Source organism: Cherax quadricarinatus, chromosome 1, assembly GCF_038502225.1.
Source record: "Cherax quadricarinatus isolate ZL_2023a chromosome 1, ASM3850222v1, whole genome shotgun sequence".
NCBI lineage: Eukaryota > Metazoa > Arthropoda > Malacostraca > Decapoda > Parastacidae > Cherax > Cherax quadricarinatus.
In genome coordinates, this window is record NC_091292.1 from 2,861,439 (window position 1) to 2,877,615 (window position 16,177).

A 16,177-nucleotide genomic window follows, 5' to 3' on the forward strand; every position below is an offset into this window, starting at 1 on the left:
ACCAATCGCTCCTCTTCCCTCCCATACCCACTTTCCTGTAACCACAAACTTCTGCTGAACACTCTAACATTACATTTTTAAACCTACCCCATACCTCTTCGACCCCATTGCCTATGCTCTCATTAGCCCATCTATCCTCCAATAGCTGTTTATATCTTACCCTAACTGCCTCCTCTTTTAGTTTATAAACCTTCACCTCTCTCTTCCCTGATGCTTCTATTCTCCTTGTATCCCATCTACCTCTTACTCTCAGTGTAATAATAATAATAATAATAATAATAATAATAATAATAATAATAATAATAATAATAATAATAATAATAATAATAATAAGCAACTATACTATTCTAATAGATTCACCAAAACAAAAGGAGATATAAAAAAGACCTGGAAAACAGTCTCTCAGATCCTGGGCACCCAAAAACTGAACAAAACTAGTACTATTGTATTAACTAAATTTACCAAACCAACCTCAACTCCAGCCTATTGATACAGCTAACAAGATAAATGACTTCTTCTCAACCATGGGATCAACTCTTACCAGTAAAATTCCAAATACCAATGCTCAAACTAATGATTATTAAGATGGAAACTTCCCAACATCCCTCTATCTTGCACCAACAAAACCCATTGAAGTTGCCATGATTATTAACTCACCAGAAAATAAACCAGGAAATACATGTATAGCTTAAGTCCAGCCACTAGTGTACAAACGAGAAGCTCGTGTCCTTTCCCCCACCATTACAATACTCTTTAACAAATCACTAGAAACCAATACGTTCCCAGCACTGCTCAAAATAGCAAAGGTTACACCAATACACAAATATGGTGACCCAACAGATTTAAACAACTATAGGCCAACACCAAACTTACCTTTACTTTCCAAAATCTTTGAAAAGCTCATACATAAGAGATTACATCACATTACATCACATTACATCACAAAGCATCCTCAACCTCTGCCAATTTGGCTTCAGGAGAAACAAAAGCACAAATGACACAATAATAAAAATGCATGACCTGCTGTACACAGTACTCGAGAAAAATGAATACCCACATGGACTTTTTATCGACCTTAACAAAGCTTTTGATACAGTAGACCACAGCATCCTTCTCCTCAAGCTTCATCATTACAGTATAAGAGGCCATGCACTAGCATATATCAAGTCTTACATTACTAATATACAGAAATACGTCTTTATTAAGGACACAACCTCCTCAACAAGGAAGCATACTTGGCCCCCTCCTTTTCCTTTTATACATCAACAATCTTCCAAGTGTATCACAACAACTTACACCTATTCTCTTTGTTGACGACACAACTTTTGCCATGTTTCACCCCAATCTTGCCTCGCTCAACACTATTGTTAATGAAGAGCTCGTAAAAATATCAACCTGGATGACTGTCAATAAACTTACACTTAATATAGACAAAACCTTCTACATTATGTTTGGGAGTAGAGCAGGAGAGGTCCAACTAAACATTATGCTTATCAACACCCCTTCTGCTAAACATAATGAGGGAAAATTTCTGGATCTGCACCATGGCAGCAACTTGAAATTCAACACCCATATCCAACACAACAAAAGAAGTATCTAAAACAGTTGGCTTCCTCTCAAAGATATGTTACTATGTACCACAAACAGCACTATTTACACTATACTATTCACTGATCTACCCCTACCTCACCTATGCTATTTGTGCCTGGGGATCCACAACAGCAAATAACCTAATGCCAATAATAACCCAACAAAAAGCTGCAGTGTAAATGATCACACAGTCAACTGCTAGACAACTCCCTTCCCCACTCTTCTAAGACCTAAACCTACTTACTATACAAAACATTCACTCATACCAATGTGAAAACTACACTTACAGAACAATCAATACTAATTTAAATCCTGACCTGAAGACCTTTCTTGACCATTGCAATAGGACCCATAGACATAATACTAGGCATAAAAACCCATGTCAGGTTAAATCTCTTCAAAAATTCAATGTACAGTAGGGCCTCACTTATACAGCAGGTTAGGTTCCAGGCTACTGCCAGAAAGCAGACATCGCTAGAAAGCAGAACGCCATTTTTCCCACTTATACATGCATATAAATGCCAGATAACAAGTTTACACTAACATATATTAAGATAGCAATAGAACTAGGCATTAAAAACAATAAAAAGTAAAATACACACACAATACACCCATTTCTTACCTTAAAATACGTATTTGTAGTCTTAATGTAGGGCGAGAGGTGAGTCATATTTATTTGTAGGAAGTCAGGTGTGGGAGATATGGTAGCCAGCCAGGTCAGCCCACTGCACCCCACCCACACGTAATATACCACACCATTTAAAGCACCCCTGAGAGATCAAATACATACAGCCTCTCCTCACTTAGCAACGTACTCATTTACCAACGACTCATGACAGACTCTCTGACCTGTGTGCATACCTAAATAATGTATACAGTGGACCCCCGGTTTGCGATGCTATCGGTATCCGATATATCCGGTATTCAATGCATTGCATCGCAAAAATTTTTCCTCGGTATACGCGATTCATCCGAGACGTGTCCACGTGTGGCCTGAACTGCCCCGTGTGTGCCAGTGCTTACAAGCCAGCCAGTGTGCTCGCATCTAAGGATACATTTGGTACATTCCATATTATCACAGTGTTTTTGGTGCTTGTTTCTGCAAAATAAGCCACCATGGGGCCCAAGAAAGCTTCTAGTGCCAACCCTTCGAGACTAAGGGTGCTAATGACTATTGAAATGAAGAAAGAGATAATTGCAAAGTGCAAAAGTGGAGTGCGTGTGTCGGAGCTGGCCAAGTTGTATACAAAACCCCAATCAACCATCTCTACTATAGTGACCAGGAAAACGGCAATCAAGGAAGCTGTTCTTGCAAAAGGTGCAACTGTGATTACGAAACAGCGACCGCAAGTGTTAGAAAATGTTGAGAGACTGTTATTGGTGTGGATAAATGAAAAACAGATAGCAGGAGATAGCATCTCTCAAGCGATCATTTGTGAAAAGGCTAGGCAGTTGCATGACGATTTGGTAAAGAAATTGCCTGCAACTAGTGGTGATGTGAGTGAATTTAAGGCCAGCAAAGGTTGGTTTGAAAGATTTAAGAATCGTAGTGGCATACATAGTGTGATTAGGCATGGCGAGGCTGCCAGTTCGGACCAAAAAGCAGCTGAAAAATATGTGAAGGAATTCAAGGATTACATAGACAGTGAAGAATTGAAACCCGAACAAGTGTTTAATTGCGACGAAACAGGCCTGTTTTGGAAGAAATTGCCAAGCAGGACCTACATTACTCAGGAGGAAAAGGCACTCCCAGGACATAAGCCTATGAAAAGACAGGCTTACTCTTCTGATGTGTGCCAATGCTAGTGGTGATGGCAAAGTGAAGCTTTTATTGGTGTATCACTCAGAAACTCCCAGAGCGTTCAGGCAAAAGAATATCCTCAAGGCTAATTTGTGTGTGCTGTGGAGGGCAAACACTAAGGCATGGGTCACTAGGGACTTTTTCTATGACTGGTTACACCATGCATTTGCCCCAATGTGAAAAATTACCTAATTGAAAAGAAATTAGACCTTAAGTGCCTCCTGGTATTAGACAATGCCCCTGGTCATCCTGCAGACTTGGCAGAGCAACTTTCTGGGGACATGAGCTTCATTAAGGTCAAGTTTTTGCCTCCCAATACTACTCCTCTCCTGCAGCCCATGGACCAGCAGGTCATTGCAAACTTCAAAAAACTCTACACAAAAGCTATGTTTGAAAGGTGCTTTGAAGTGACCACAGACTCTCTATTGACTCTAAAGGAGTTTTGGAAGGATCACTTTAATATCCTCAATTGTGTAAACCTTATAGGTAAGGCTTGGGAGGGAGTGACTAAGAGGACATTGAACTCTGCCTGGAAAAAACTGTGGCCAGAATGTGTAGACAAAAGGGATTTTGAAGGGTTTGAGGCTAACCCTGAGAATCCTATGCCAGTTGAGGAATCCATTGTGGCATTGGGGAAGTCCTTGGGGTTGGAGGTTAGTGGGGAGGATGTGGAAGAGTTGGTGGTGGAGGACAGTGAAGAACAAACCACTGATGAGCTGCTAGATCATCTTGAACAGCAAGAGGGCAGACCTGAGGAAACTGCTTCGGAGGAGGGGAGAGAAAAATTGAAGAAGTTGCCTACTTCTAAGATTAAGGAAATCTGTGCAATGTGGCTTAAAGTGCAAAGCTTTATGGATGATAATCACCCTGACACAGCTACTGCAAGCCGTGTTGGCAACCTGTACACTGACAATGTTGTGAACCACTTTAGGAAAGTCATAAAGGAACGAGAGGTACAGGCCTCTATGGACAGATATGTTGTGCGACAGAAGTCCAGTGACTCTCAAGCTGGTCCTTGTGGCATTAAAAGAACAAGGGAAGTAACCCCAGAAAAAGACTTGCTGCCTCAAGTGCTAATGGAAGGGGATTCCCCTTCTAAACAGTAAGAAGATAACACTCTCCCCTCCTCCCATCCCATCAATCATCACCAGATCTTCAATAAAGGTAAGTGTCATGTAACTGTGCATGTAATCTTCAGTTTGTGTGTATTAAAATTAATATTTCACGTGGTAAAAATTTTTTTTTTTTTCAATACTTTTGGGTGTCTTGCACGAATTAATTTGATTTCCATTATTTCTTATGGGGAAAATTAACTTGACTAACGATTATTTTGACTAACAATGAGCTCTCAGGAACGGATTAATATCGCTGGTTGAGGGTCCACTGTATTGTAGTTTTCCTGGTCTCATTCTATAGAATGGAAGACATATTACAGAAATTGAGATGATTTTGATTGATTTTACAATGAAAAGTGCCTTGAAATTAAGCTCAAAGTAGCAGAAATGTTCGATTTTTACCAAAGTTCAAAAGTAAACAAAACATGCTAAGCGTCCAATACACGTCAACTGGTGAGTCTAATATTCCTTCACAAGTGCGCTGATATTATTTATACCATTTTTTACACTAATGCAGTAGTCTGCATAACAGTAAATCTTATATTTTTTGTGAGAATAAAAATTCAAAGTGGAAAGCAAAAGAATGTAAGAGGGGCGTTGGGACGTGACTAATGAGCAGAGGAAATGTCATTTTAGTGCCAGGAATGTCTTTCTTGTTTATTCTGGACCCTATTTGGAAATTGGAATCTTTTGAAATTTGTGTGAAATTGGCAAAATTGCTAAATTCTGACCACTGTATTGGATAGTTGAAATCGGTAAATGGGTGGTTTCTTGCACTCCTTCGCTAGAAAAAATGGAGTTCTAGCGAAATATTCATGATTTTTGTCGACTAGTATAGTGGAATTGGCCGAAAATAGGGCTCAAAGTGGGCAAAATCGCCGATGCGTAAACATCGTCGAGACTGCTAAATTTGCGAGAGCATAATTCCGTAAGTTTTCCATCAAATTTCATGCTTTTGGTGTCATTGTGATCAGGAAAAGATTCTCTATCTTTTCATAAGAAAAAATAATTTTTTTTTTTAAATTTGGGCGACCCTGAGAACAAGTCTCTGAGACGGCCTGTCGACCCTGAAAGGGTTAAAGCCATATAGCATGAATTAATAGAATATTCAATTCTCTTGTATTCATTGTAAACTCCTAAAATTAAAACTACACTCGTCTAAGTGACTATACATGTACGTACAAAATTACTCATACTGTTATTGCCTTATTAATCTTAAGTTAGTCTTAAGTTTGCCCAAAATGCTCAGCATATGAAGAGGCTTTTCGTATGTACACCCAATTATCATACTCCTTTGTATTACAAATATAAATTATGCTGAAATAAACTTCTTATTCTTATATGTATTGGTACACTAAAATGTTTTGGAGAGGGTAATCGAAGATGGTGTAATGTGTACACTGGTCAAATCAGTGGTGTAATTAATAACACATAATTGAAGCTAACAGAAAGAGTATTGGCATAAACCTGGTACTATGAAGTAAGTTGATATGGAGCACAGAACTAACCATTGATGAGCTGCAAGATCATCTGCAACAGAAAGAGGCCACAACTGAGGAAATTGCTTCAGAGGAGGGGAGAGAGAAATTGAGGAAGTTGCCTTCTTCAACGATTAAGGAAATGTGTACAATGTGGTCAAAGGTGCAAACCTTTATGGAGGAAAATCACCCTGACACAGCTATTGCAAGCCGTGCTGGTGACTTTCACAATGATAATGTTGTGAACCACTTTAGGAAAATCTTAAAGGAACGCAAGGTACAGAGCTCTATGGACAGATTTTTGGTGCAACAGAGGTCCAGTGACTCTCAAGTTATTCCCAGTGGCATTAAAAGAAGGGGAGTAACCCCGGAAAAGGACTTGCTAACTAAAGTCCTTATGGAAGGGGATTCTCCTTCCAAAAATTAATACACTTCAAACCATACCACGGGCGGGAATGGAACCCGTGATCAGAGTCTCAAAACTCCAGACCGTCGCGTCTGGAGTTTTGAGACTCTCTGATCACGGGTTCTATCCCCGCCAGTGGTATGGTTTGTTTGCAATCGTGTCATTATGATTTCGTGAGTCATATTAATACACTTCCATCTCCCCTCCTCCCATCTCATCACACATCACCATATCTTCAATAAAGGTAAGTGTTATTTATTCTTCATTTAGTACAGTATGTATATTGTGAATGTATCCTTCTTTTTGTGTGTAGGAAAATGTATATTTCATGTGTTAAAATTTTTTTTTCATACTTTTGGGTGTCTGGAACGGATTAAATGAATTTCCATTATTTCTCATGGGGAAAATTACTTCGACTTATGATAATTTTGTCTGATGATGAGCTAACCATACCACGGACGGGGATAGAACCCACTATCAGGGAGTCTCAAAACTCCAGACCATCGCATTAGCCACTGGACCAGCTAGCCACAATAAGATTCATCCAACTAGGTTTATTTCTACACCATAAGAAGGTTAGCATAGGCACCACTGTGACCACAGATGCAAGTTTTTACAGATGAATCTCCAGCTAGCGTGGCCATGACGAACTCTAGCTCAAGTCCCCTCAAAACCGTCAACATGACTCACGAAATCGTTATAACACGATTGCAAACAAACCATACCACGGACGGGGATAGAACCCGCGATCAGAGAGTCTCAAAACTCCAGACCATCACGTTAGCCAGTGAGTGACGGTCTCCTCACTTGTTCATACAAAATATTTTATAATATTCCATTCATTTTAGTGCTTGCAACTGCTAAATAAGCTACCATGGCTCCAAAGAAAGCTCCTAGTGCGATGCTTTTGGTAAAGAAGGTGAGAAATACGATTGAATTCAAGAAAAACATCATTGAACAACGTGAAAGTGGCATATGTGGGGCCAAACTCGCCAGGATGTGTAAGAAACCCCATACAACCATAGCTTCCATCGTGGCCAAGAAAAAAAAAAAAAGGAAGGTGTTGTTGCAAAGGGGGTAAATATGCTGACAAAAATGAGATCGCCAGTACTCGATGATGTTGAGAAGTTATTGTTTTTTTTTGAAGTTAAAGTTTTTTCCAGGTCTATAGAACAAAAGTCAGAGATAAGATAGGTCCCCTTAAAAATAACTATGGGCATCTTACTGACAAAGAGAATGAAATGTGCTCGATTTTAAATAATTATTTTCTCTCGGTTTTTACACAGGAAGACACTAATAATATTCCGGTAATTAATTTTTATAGTGGATCAGAAGATAAATTATGTAACATCACAGTCACTAGTGAAATGGTTATGAAGCAGATAGACCGACTGAAGCAAAATAAGTCACCGGGTCCTGATGAGGTTTTTTCAAGGGTTCTTAAGGAATGCAAAATGGAAGTCTGTGAACCATTAACTAATATTTTTAATTTATCTCTTCAAACAGGTGTAGTGTCTGATATGTGGAAGATGGCTAATGTAATTCCTATTTTTAAAACAGGGGACAAGTCGTTACCGTCAAATTACCACCCAATAAGCCTGACCTCAATTGTAGGCAAATTACTAGAGTCAATTATAGCTGAGATTATAAGAAGCCATCTCGATAAGCATAGCTTGATTAAGGATACTCAGCATGGATTCACAAGAGGCCGGTCTTGTCTAACTAATTTATTAACTTTCTTCAGTAAAGCTTTTGAGGCTGTTGACCACAATAAAGAATTTGATATTATTTACTTAGATTTTAGTAAGGCTTTTGATAGAGTTCCGCACCATAGACTGTTAAAGAAAGTGGCAGCTCATGGCATTGGGGGAAGGGTGCTCTCGTGGATCGAATCATGGCTCACAGACAGGAAGCAGAGTGTGTCCATAAATGGGGTTAAATCCGAGTGGGGATCAGTAACAAGTGGCGTTCCACAGGGATCAGTCTTGGGCCCGTTGTTGTTTATAATATATATCAATGATCTTGATGAAGGAATTACTAGTGATATGAGCAAATTCGCCGATGACACGAAGATAGGAAGGATAATTGATTCAAACGTAGATGTTAGGGAACTTCAGGAGGATTTAGACAAACTCTACTCTTGGTCAGAAAAGTGGCAGATGCAGTTCAATGTAGATAAATGCAAGGTTCTGAAGCTCGGGAGTGTCCATAACCCTAGCACTTATAAGTTAAATAATGTAGAACTTAGCCATACAGATTGCGAAAAGGACTTGGGGGTTATGGTAAGCAGCAACCTTAAACCAAGACAGCAATGCCTAAGCGTATGTAATAAGGCAAATAGATTACTGGGATTTATATCAAGAAGTGTAAGCAACAGAAGTCCAGAGGTCATACTGCAGCTTTATACATCATTAGTAAGGCCTCACCTAGATTATGCAGCTCAATTCTGGTCTCCATATTACAGAATGGACATAAATTCGTTAGAAAACATTCAGTGTAGGATGACTAAATTAATACATAGCATTAGAAATCTTCCTTATGAAGAAAGATTGAAGACTCTTAAGTTACATTCACTTGTTAGACGAAGAATGAGGGGAGACCTGATCGAAGTGTATAAGTGGAAGATAGGTAATAATAAAGGGGATATTAACAAGGTCTTGAGGATATCTCTCCAAGAGAGAACCCGCAGTAATGGATTTAAATTAGATAAGTTTAGATTTAGAAAGGACATAGGAAAGTATTGGTTTGGAAATAGGGTAGTTGATGAGTGGAACAGTCTACCTAGTTGGGTTATTGAGGCTAGGACTTTGGGTAGTTTCAAATTTAGGTTGGATAAGTACATGAGTGGGAGGGGTTGGATTTGAGAGGGACTTGCACATCGGAGCTTGTTTCTTGGGTGGCATTGAAAATTGGGTTGGTCAAATGTTTGTTAGTGGGATAAATTGTAAAGGACCTGCCTAGTATGGGCCAACAGGCCTGCTGCAGTGTTCCTCCTTTCTTATGTTCTTATGTTCTTAAGAAACACTTAGCAGGGGATAGTCTTATACAGTCGCTTATCTGTGAAAAGGCTAGGCAGTTGCATGACGATCTCGTAAAGAAATTGCCTGCAATGAGTACTGATATTTGTGAATTTAAGGATATCAAAGGCTGGTTTGAGAGATTTAACAACCGTAGTGGCATACACAGTGCGATAAGGCATGGTGACGCTGCCAGTTTGGACAAAATTGCAGCTACAAAATTCGTAAGTGAATTCAAGGAGTACATACAGACTGAACAATTAAAACCACAAGAAGTGTTCAATTGTGACAAAACAGGCCTCTTTTGGAAGAAAGTGCCAAAGAGGACCTACATTACTCAGGAGGAAAAGGGAGTGCCAGGACACAAGCCTATGAAAGACAGGCTGGCGCTCATGTTTTGTAGTAATGCTAGTGGGGATTTCCAAGTGAAGCGGTTACTAGTGTACCCTTCTGAAAATCCCAGTGTGTTCAAGAAAAACAATGTTATGAAGAGTAAATTGTGTGTGCTTTGGAAAGCTAATAATAAGGCATGGGTCACGAGAGAAATTTTCGTCGAGTGGTTCAATGAAGTGTTTGGCCCCAGTGTGAAGAATTACCTCCTGGAAAATAAATTTGATCTCAAGTGCCTCCTGCTAATGGACAATGCACCTGCTCATCCTCCAAACTTGGATGACCTAATTCTGGAGGAGTATGGGTTCATCACAGTAAAGTTCTTGCCCCCTAATACCACTCCTCTCCTCCAGCCCATGGACCAGCAGAGCATTTCAAACTTTAAAAAACTCTACACCAAAACAATGTTTTAAAGGTGCTTTAATGTAACCTCAGACACTCACTTGACCCTAAGAGAGTTTTGGAAAGATCACTTCAGTATCCTCCACTGCATAAGCTTTATAGGTAAGGCTTGGGAGGGAGTGACTACCAGGACTTTGAACTCTGCTTGGAGAAAATTGTGGCCAGACTGTGTCCACAAGAGGGATTTTGAAGGGTTTGGGGCTGACCTTGATGAGCCTATGGCAGTTGTGGAATCTACTGTGGCACTGGGGAGTTCCATGGGGTTGGATGTGAGTTTGAAGGATGTGGAAGAGTTGGTGGAGGACCACAACGAAGAGCTAACCACTGAGGAGCTGCAAGAGCTTCAGCTGGAACAGCAACAGACTGCAGCTCAGAATATTGCTGCAGAGGAGGAGGAAGAGAGATGAAAGAAATTGCCTTCTTCAGAAATTAAGGAGATTTTTGAAATGTGGGGTAGGATGGAAAGATTTATGGAGAAACATCACCCTGAGAAGGCTATTGCAAGCCATATTGGCAACTTGTACAGTGACAAAGTCTTGGCCCATTTTAGGTAAGTTTTAAAGACGCAGAAACAGAGCTCTCTGGACACTTATTTTGTGAGACAGGGCTCCAGTGACTCTCAAACTGGTCCTAGTGGCATTAAGAAACAGAGAAGAGAAGTAACCCCAGAAAAGGACTTGGTACCTGAGGTCTTGATAGAAGGGGATTCCCCTTCCAAACAGTAAATAATCCAATCTCTCCCCTCCTCCAGTCTTCCATACACTAAGAAGAATCGCCAATAAAGGTAAGTGTTATGCTGTTAATGTTTGAGTCATCATGTCCCATTGTACTGTGTATGTACTACATCTATATTTCATGTAAAAAAAATTTTTGTTTTAATATTTCTAGGTGTCTGGAATGGATTAATTGTATTTACATTATTTCTTATGGGGAAAATGGTTTCGAAAATCGCCAGTTTCAGAAATAGTCACACTTTCAGGAACGGATTAATTACGAAAAACGAGGGTCCACTGTAGTTGTTAGAAACTATTAAACTCCTCAGTGAACATAGTTATAATATGGCTGTGTAGTGTAGCCCAGGGGAGGGACTACATACGTGTACTGTATCTACATCTACCGCTGCCTACACTGACTTCCTACAATTAAATACTACTAACCTCTTGCCCTACATTAAGACTACAAATATTTTAAAGTAAGTAATGAATGTACTCACTGTTTCCTGTATGTAAAACTATAGTTAATCTTCAAAAATGTATTTTTTGCTAATATTTTTGGATGTCTAAAACAGTTTAATTGGATTTACATTAATTCTTATGGGATATATTATTTCGGTTTTCAGCCTTTTCGGTTTTAGGCCGACTTTCTGGAACAGATTACAGCCAATAACCAAGGGTCCACTGTATTTTCAAAACTACCATTACAAATCACTTTCCTTCCCTAACACATCCCAACATTAGCTAAATAAGTGAAAACCACATATCCATGACCATTCCATGAACATATGTAAAACATCGTAATCCTATTCTCAATGTCTGTAATTCTCCCAATCATTGAAACACTGATTGTGTCCCCTTTATGTTATTAAGCTAGAATCCTCATCACCTGTAATCATAATCAAACCAGTAATTCCTTATCAAGTAACCTTGATAAAAGCCACAGAGCATTAACTAGCAAGATATTCAATTCTCTTGTTTTCACTGTAACTCCTTGTATTCATTTTTAACTCCTAAATTTATACTTACATGTACCTAAGAGACTGTGCATATAAAATTACAGGTATTGTCATTCCTTTATTAATCTAAAGTTAGTCTTAAGTTTGCCCAAAATGCTCTGCATATGAAGGGGCTTTCTGCATGCACACCTAAATGTCATTCACCTTGTACAAACATTGTATCATGCTGAAGTAGTAGTAGTAGTTAGTAGTAGTAAGTAGTAGTAGTAGTAGTAACAGTAGGTAGTAACTAGTAGTAGAAGTAGGAAATAGTGGTAACAGTAGGTAATAACTAGGAGTGGTAGTAGTAGTAGCAGCAGCAGCACCACAGCAGCACAGGCAGCAGCACAATAGCAATCAATAGCAATGTAGCAATAGCAACGCAGCAGCAAACAGTAGCAGCAACAATAGCAGCAATAGCAGCAGCAATAGTACAGTACAGCAGCAGTACTAATCAGCAGCAGTAACAGTAGCAGGAGCAGCACCAGCAAGCGTTGGCAGCAGCAATAGCAGCAGCAATAGCAGCAGCAGCAATGGCAGCAACACAGCAGCAATAGCAGCAACAGCAATAGCAGCAACAGCAATAGCAGCAACAGTAACAGTAGTAACAGCAGCAGCAGCTGCAGCAATAGCTGCAGCAACAAGCAGTCCACAGCAGCAACAGCAGCAGCAACAGCAGCAGCAGCACAATAGCAGTAACAGCAGCAGCAACAGCAACAACAGCAATAGCAGCAGCAGCACAGCAGCAGCAATAGCAGCAGCAACAACAGCAACAGCAGCCGCAACAGCAGCAGCAACAATACAGCAGCAGCAACAGCAGCAGCAGCAGCAGCAATAGCAGCAGCAATAGCAGACAGCAGCAATAGCAGCAGCAACAGCAGTAACAGCAATAGCAGCAACAGCAGCAGCAAATAACAGTAGCAGCAACAATAGCAGCAAATAGCAGCAGCAACAGTAGCAGCACAGCAGCAGCAATAGCAGCAGTAACATGCAGCAGTCAAGCAGCAGCAGCATAGCACTAGCAGCAGCAGTACAGCTGCAGCAATAGCAGCTAGCAACAGCAGCAGCAGCAGCAGCACAGCAGCAGCAGCAGCAGCAGCAGTAGCAGCAGCTAGTACAGTAGCAACAGCAGTAGCAATAGCAGCAGTAATAGCAGTCAGTGATAGAATAGCACTGGACAAGCACCCAAACAGTGGCCCTGATCAGGCCGCTGATCACCAGGAGGCCTGGTCACAGACCACAACAGTGGGCGTGACCCCGCGAAATTCTCTCCAGGCAAACCCAGGCACAGTAGCAGTACAGTAGTCAGTAGTAGCAATGTCAGTAGCAGTAGTAATAGTAGTAGTAATAGTAGTATAGTAGTAATAGTAGTAGTAATAGTAGTAGTAATAATAGTAGTAATAGTAGTAGCAATAATAGTAGTAGCAATAATAGTAGTAATAGTAGTAGCAATAGTAGTAGTAATAGTAGTAGTAATAGTAGTAGTAATAGTAGCAGTAGTAATAGTAGCAGTAGTAATAGCATTAGTAATAGTAGCAGTAGTAATAGTAGCAGTAGTAATAGCAGTAGTAATAGTAGCAGTAGTAATAGTAGTAGTAGTAGCAGTAGTAGTAGTAGCAGTAGTAGTAGTAGTAACAGTAGTAGTAATAGCAGTAGTAATAGCAGTAGTATTAGAATAGCACTGGACAAGCACCTAAAGTCAGTTCCTGATCAGCCGGGCTGTGGCTCGTACGTTGGTTTGCGTGCAGCCAGCAGCAACAGCCTGGTTGATCAGGCGCTGATCCACCAGGAGGCCTGGTCACAGACCGGGCCGCGGGGGCGTTGACCCCCGAAACTCTCTCCAGGTAAACTCCAGGTAATAGTAGTAGTAGTAATAGTAGTAGTAGTAGTAATAGTAGTAGTAGTAATAGTAGTAATAGTAGTAGTAGTAATAGTAGTAGTAGTAGTAGTAGTAGTAGTAGTAGTAATAGTAGTAGTAGTAATAGTAGCAGTAGTAATAGCAGTAGTAATAGTAGCAGTAGTAATAGTAGCAGTAGTAATAGTAGTAGTAGTAGCAGTAGTAGCAGTAGTAGTAGCAGTAGTAGCAGTAGTAGTAGTAGTAGTAACAGTAGTAGTAATAGCAGTAGTAATAGTAGTAATAGCAGTAGTATTAGAATAGTAGTAATAGTAGTAGTAGTAATAGTAATAGTAGTAGTAGTAGTAGTAGTAATAGTAGTAGTAGTAATAGTAGTAGTAGTAATAGTAGTAGTAGTAATAGTAGTAATAGTAGTAGTAATAGTAGTAGTAATTGTAGTAGTATCAGAATTATTAGCATTATTATTATTATTATTATTATTAGTATTAGTATTTCTGGAAAATAATTTCCAAAATTTATGCTGTGTAAATAAACCTGATTAATACGTTACTAATGTTCTGTCGAGTTCATTTTAAATAAGAGAATTGACAGGGAAGCTCTGCGCCTGCGCTGACGAGCAGGGGGAGACGCCATTGTTTTTTGAATGCGATACAAACACGTTAATGTAAGGTGTATAATTTTCATCACTCTAGGGGTTATATTGGGCTTAAAACCTCTCAAATAGGAGCTGAAATTGTTGGATGAGCAGTCCTGCATAATTTGAGCTTTAAGCAGACGGACAGGACAGCTCCAGGAACCTCAGATAAGCTATCTAAATTATGTTTGTAATTCTGGCCAGTATTATCATCATAAATTTAGGCAGAGGGGGATTCTGTACATGACACACAGTAATCAGTGTTATAATTATAAATTCTCCTTCAGTTATATAAATGTGTATATGTAATCATTTATTACTTTTAATATACAGTCAACAAATTTATATTAAATTTTACCAGAATTCCTGGTGATGTACGTTTCACTTGCAATTATTATAGGTCAAGAATAACTTGTGGAAAGATAGATTATGGTAGGTATCAAAGGGGGACATTTTTTGCGACCTAGCACATACCTGGAGTTTACCTGGAGGTATGTGCTAGGTCGCAAAAAATGTCCCCCTTTGATACCTACCATAATCTATCTTTCCACAAGTTACTATAGACCTATATTAATTGCAAATGAAATGTACATCACCAGGAATTCTGGTAAAATTTAATAGGTGTCCCAAAAATTCCTACTTGTCTCTGTAACTTTGATAAATAATAATTATCTTTGTTACCATTTACTAGTATGTATCTAATGAGATACATCCAGGTAAATGTAATTTTCCAGTATTATTAGTATTAGTATTATTAGTATTAGTATTATTAGAATTATTATTATTATTATACAGACTAGCTTGAAATGTTTTATTAAATAAAAATTCAAGACCTATATGTTCATATATATCTTTGGTTCAGAGGTGTGTTGGGGAACAGAGACGGTGGACTTTAGGAATAATGTGGTAACCCATTATTCCTAAAGTCATATAAGTCTCTGGGGTACATCAATAAGTGTAATCTGTTTTACACATACTAGAGTTCTCCCCAGATATGTGTGAAATGTTAATTCAGGATTGTACCTGTAAAATTCACACACAATTTATCACAGTACCTGAGTGCAATAATAATAATCTTTATACGTTACTTTTTCGCATGACTGACTTGGAAAAGTTTGTTAATCAGGTGAAATGTCATATTTTATGCCATCTTTTTCAGCACTGACATTTTATTCCACACGTCATCCTCACTCACCTCTTGGATCGCCTGCACAACTTCCTGTGGAAAATCTAAGTTGAGTTTCTCCACTTCTGTTATATTATCAGGTTCCATTATGGAGCACACACTCTTTAGTATTATTTTGAAGGTACCAGAGGTAGAACCTTCCTTATTAATGCCTCTCGCGTGTTGCAGAAGGTTTTTGAGATGTTTTGTCTTCCTAATGTTGTTGGGTTTGTAAGGCCACTAACAGCAACAGCAGCAGCAGCAGCAGCTGCTGCTGCTGCTGCTGCTGCTTCATAATAACACCTTCACACTCACAATAAGATAGAGTTATTCTGATTTTTAACTATGAGTGTTAATTAATCATTCAGGATAACCCAGGGTGGGGAAGGTTAACCACCCAGGATAACCCCACCTTCCTCATAACTAACTTACGTAAATTTCCTCATGACAGTAGTAAGATCTCATTTCGACTTCATGACAAATCATCAATAAATAACTTTATTTCAGCATTAAGTGACACTAACTAACACAGAGCTAGCCGACAGCCACGACAGTGATGTCAAATTTTTTTTACAAAAAAAAAAAATCCAAAACCTTTATAACAGGCATTGTC

The 16,177-nt window shown here is 39.3% G+C and overlaps 1 protein-coding gene across 3 annotated transcripts in view; it reads right to left on the reverse strand.

Annotated features, from left to right (window-relative positions):
- Vps53 (vacuolar protein sorting 53) overlaps positions 1-15,842 on the reverse strand; it is a 236,088-nt gene extending 220,246 nt beyond the window's left edge. The window contains exons 1-2 of one of the 3 annotated variants that reach the window (XM_070083262.1): positions 15,595-15,840; positions 6,015-6,036 (exon numbers count right to left, since the gene is read on the reverse strand). In XM_070083262.1, coding sequence (XP_069939363.1) covers positions 6,015-6,017 — 3 coding nt within the window. In that variant the 5' untranslated portion in view covers positions 6,018-6,036; positions 15,595-15,840. Of the gene's footprint in view, positions 1-6,014; positions 6,037-15,594 lie in introns of all 3 variants that reach the window. The other 2 variants (XM_070083203.1, XM_070083315.1) reach the window with 2 other exon arrangements.
- Positions 15,843-16,177: the final 335 nt, after the last annotated feature.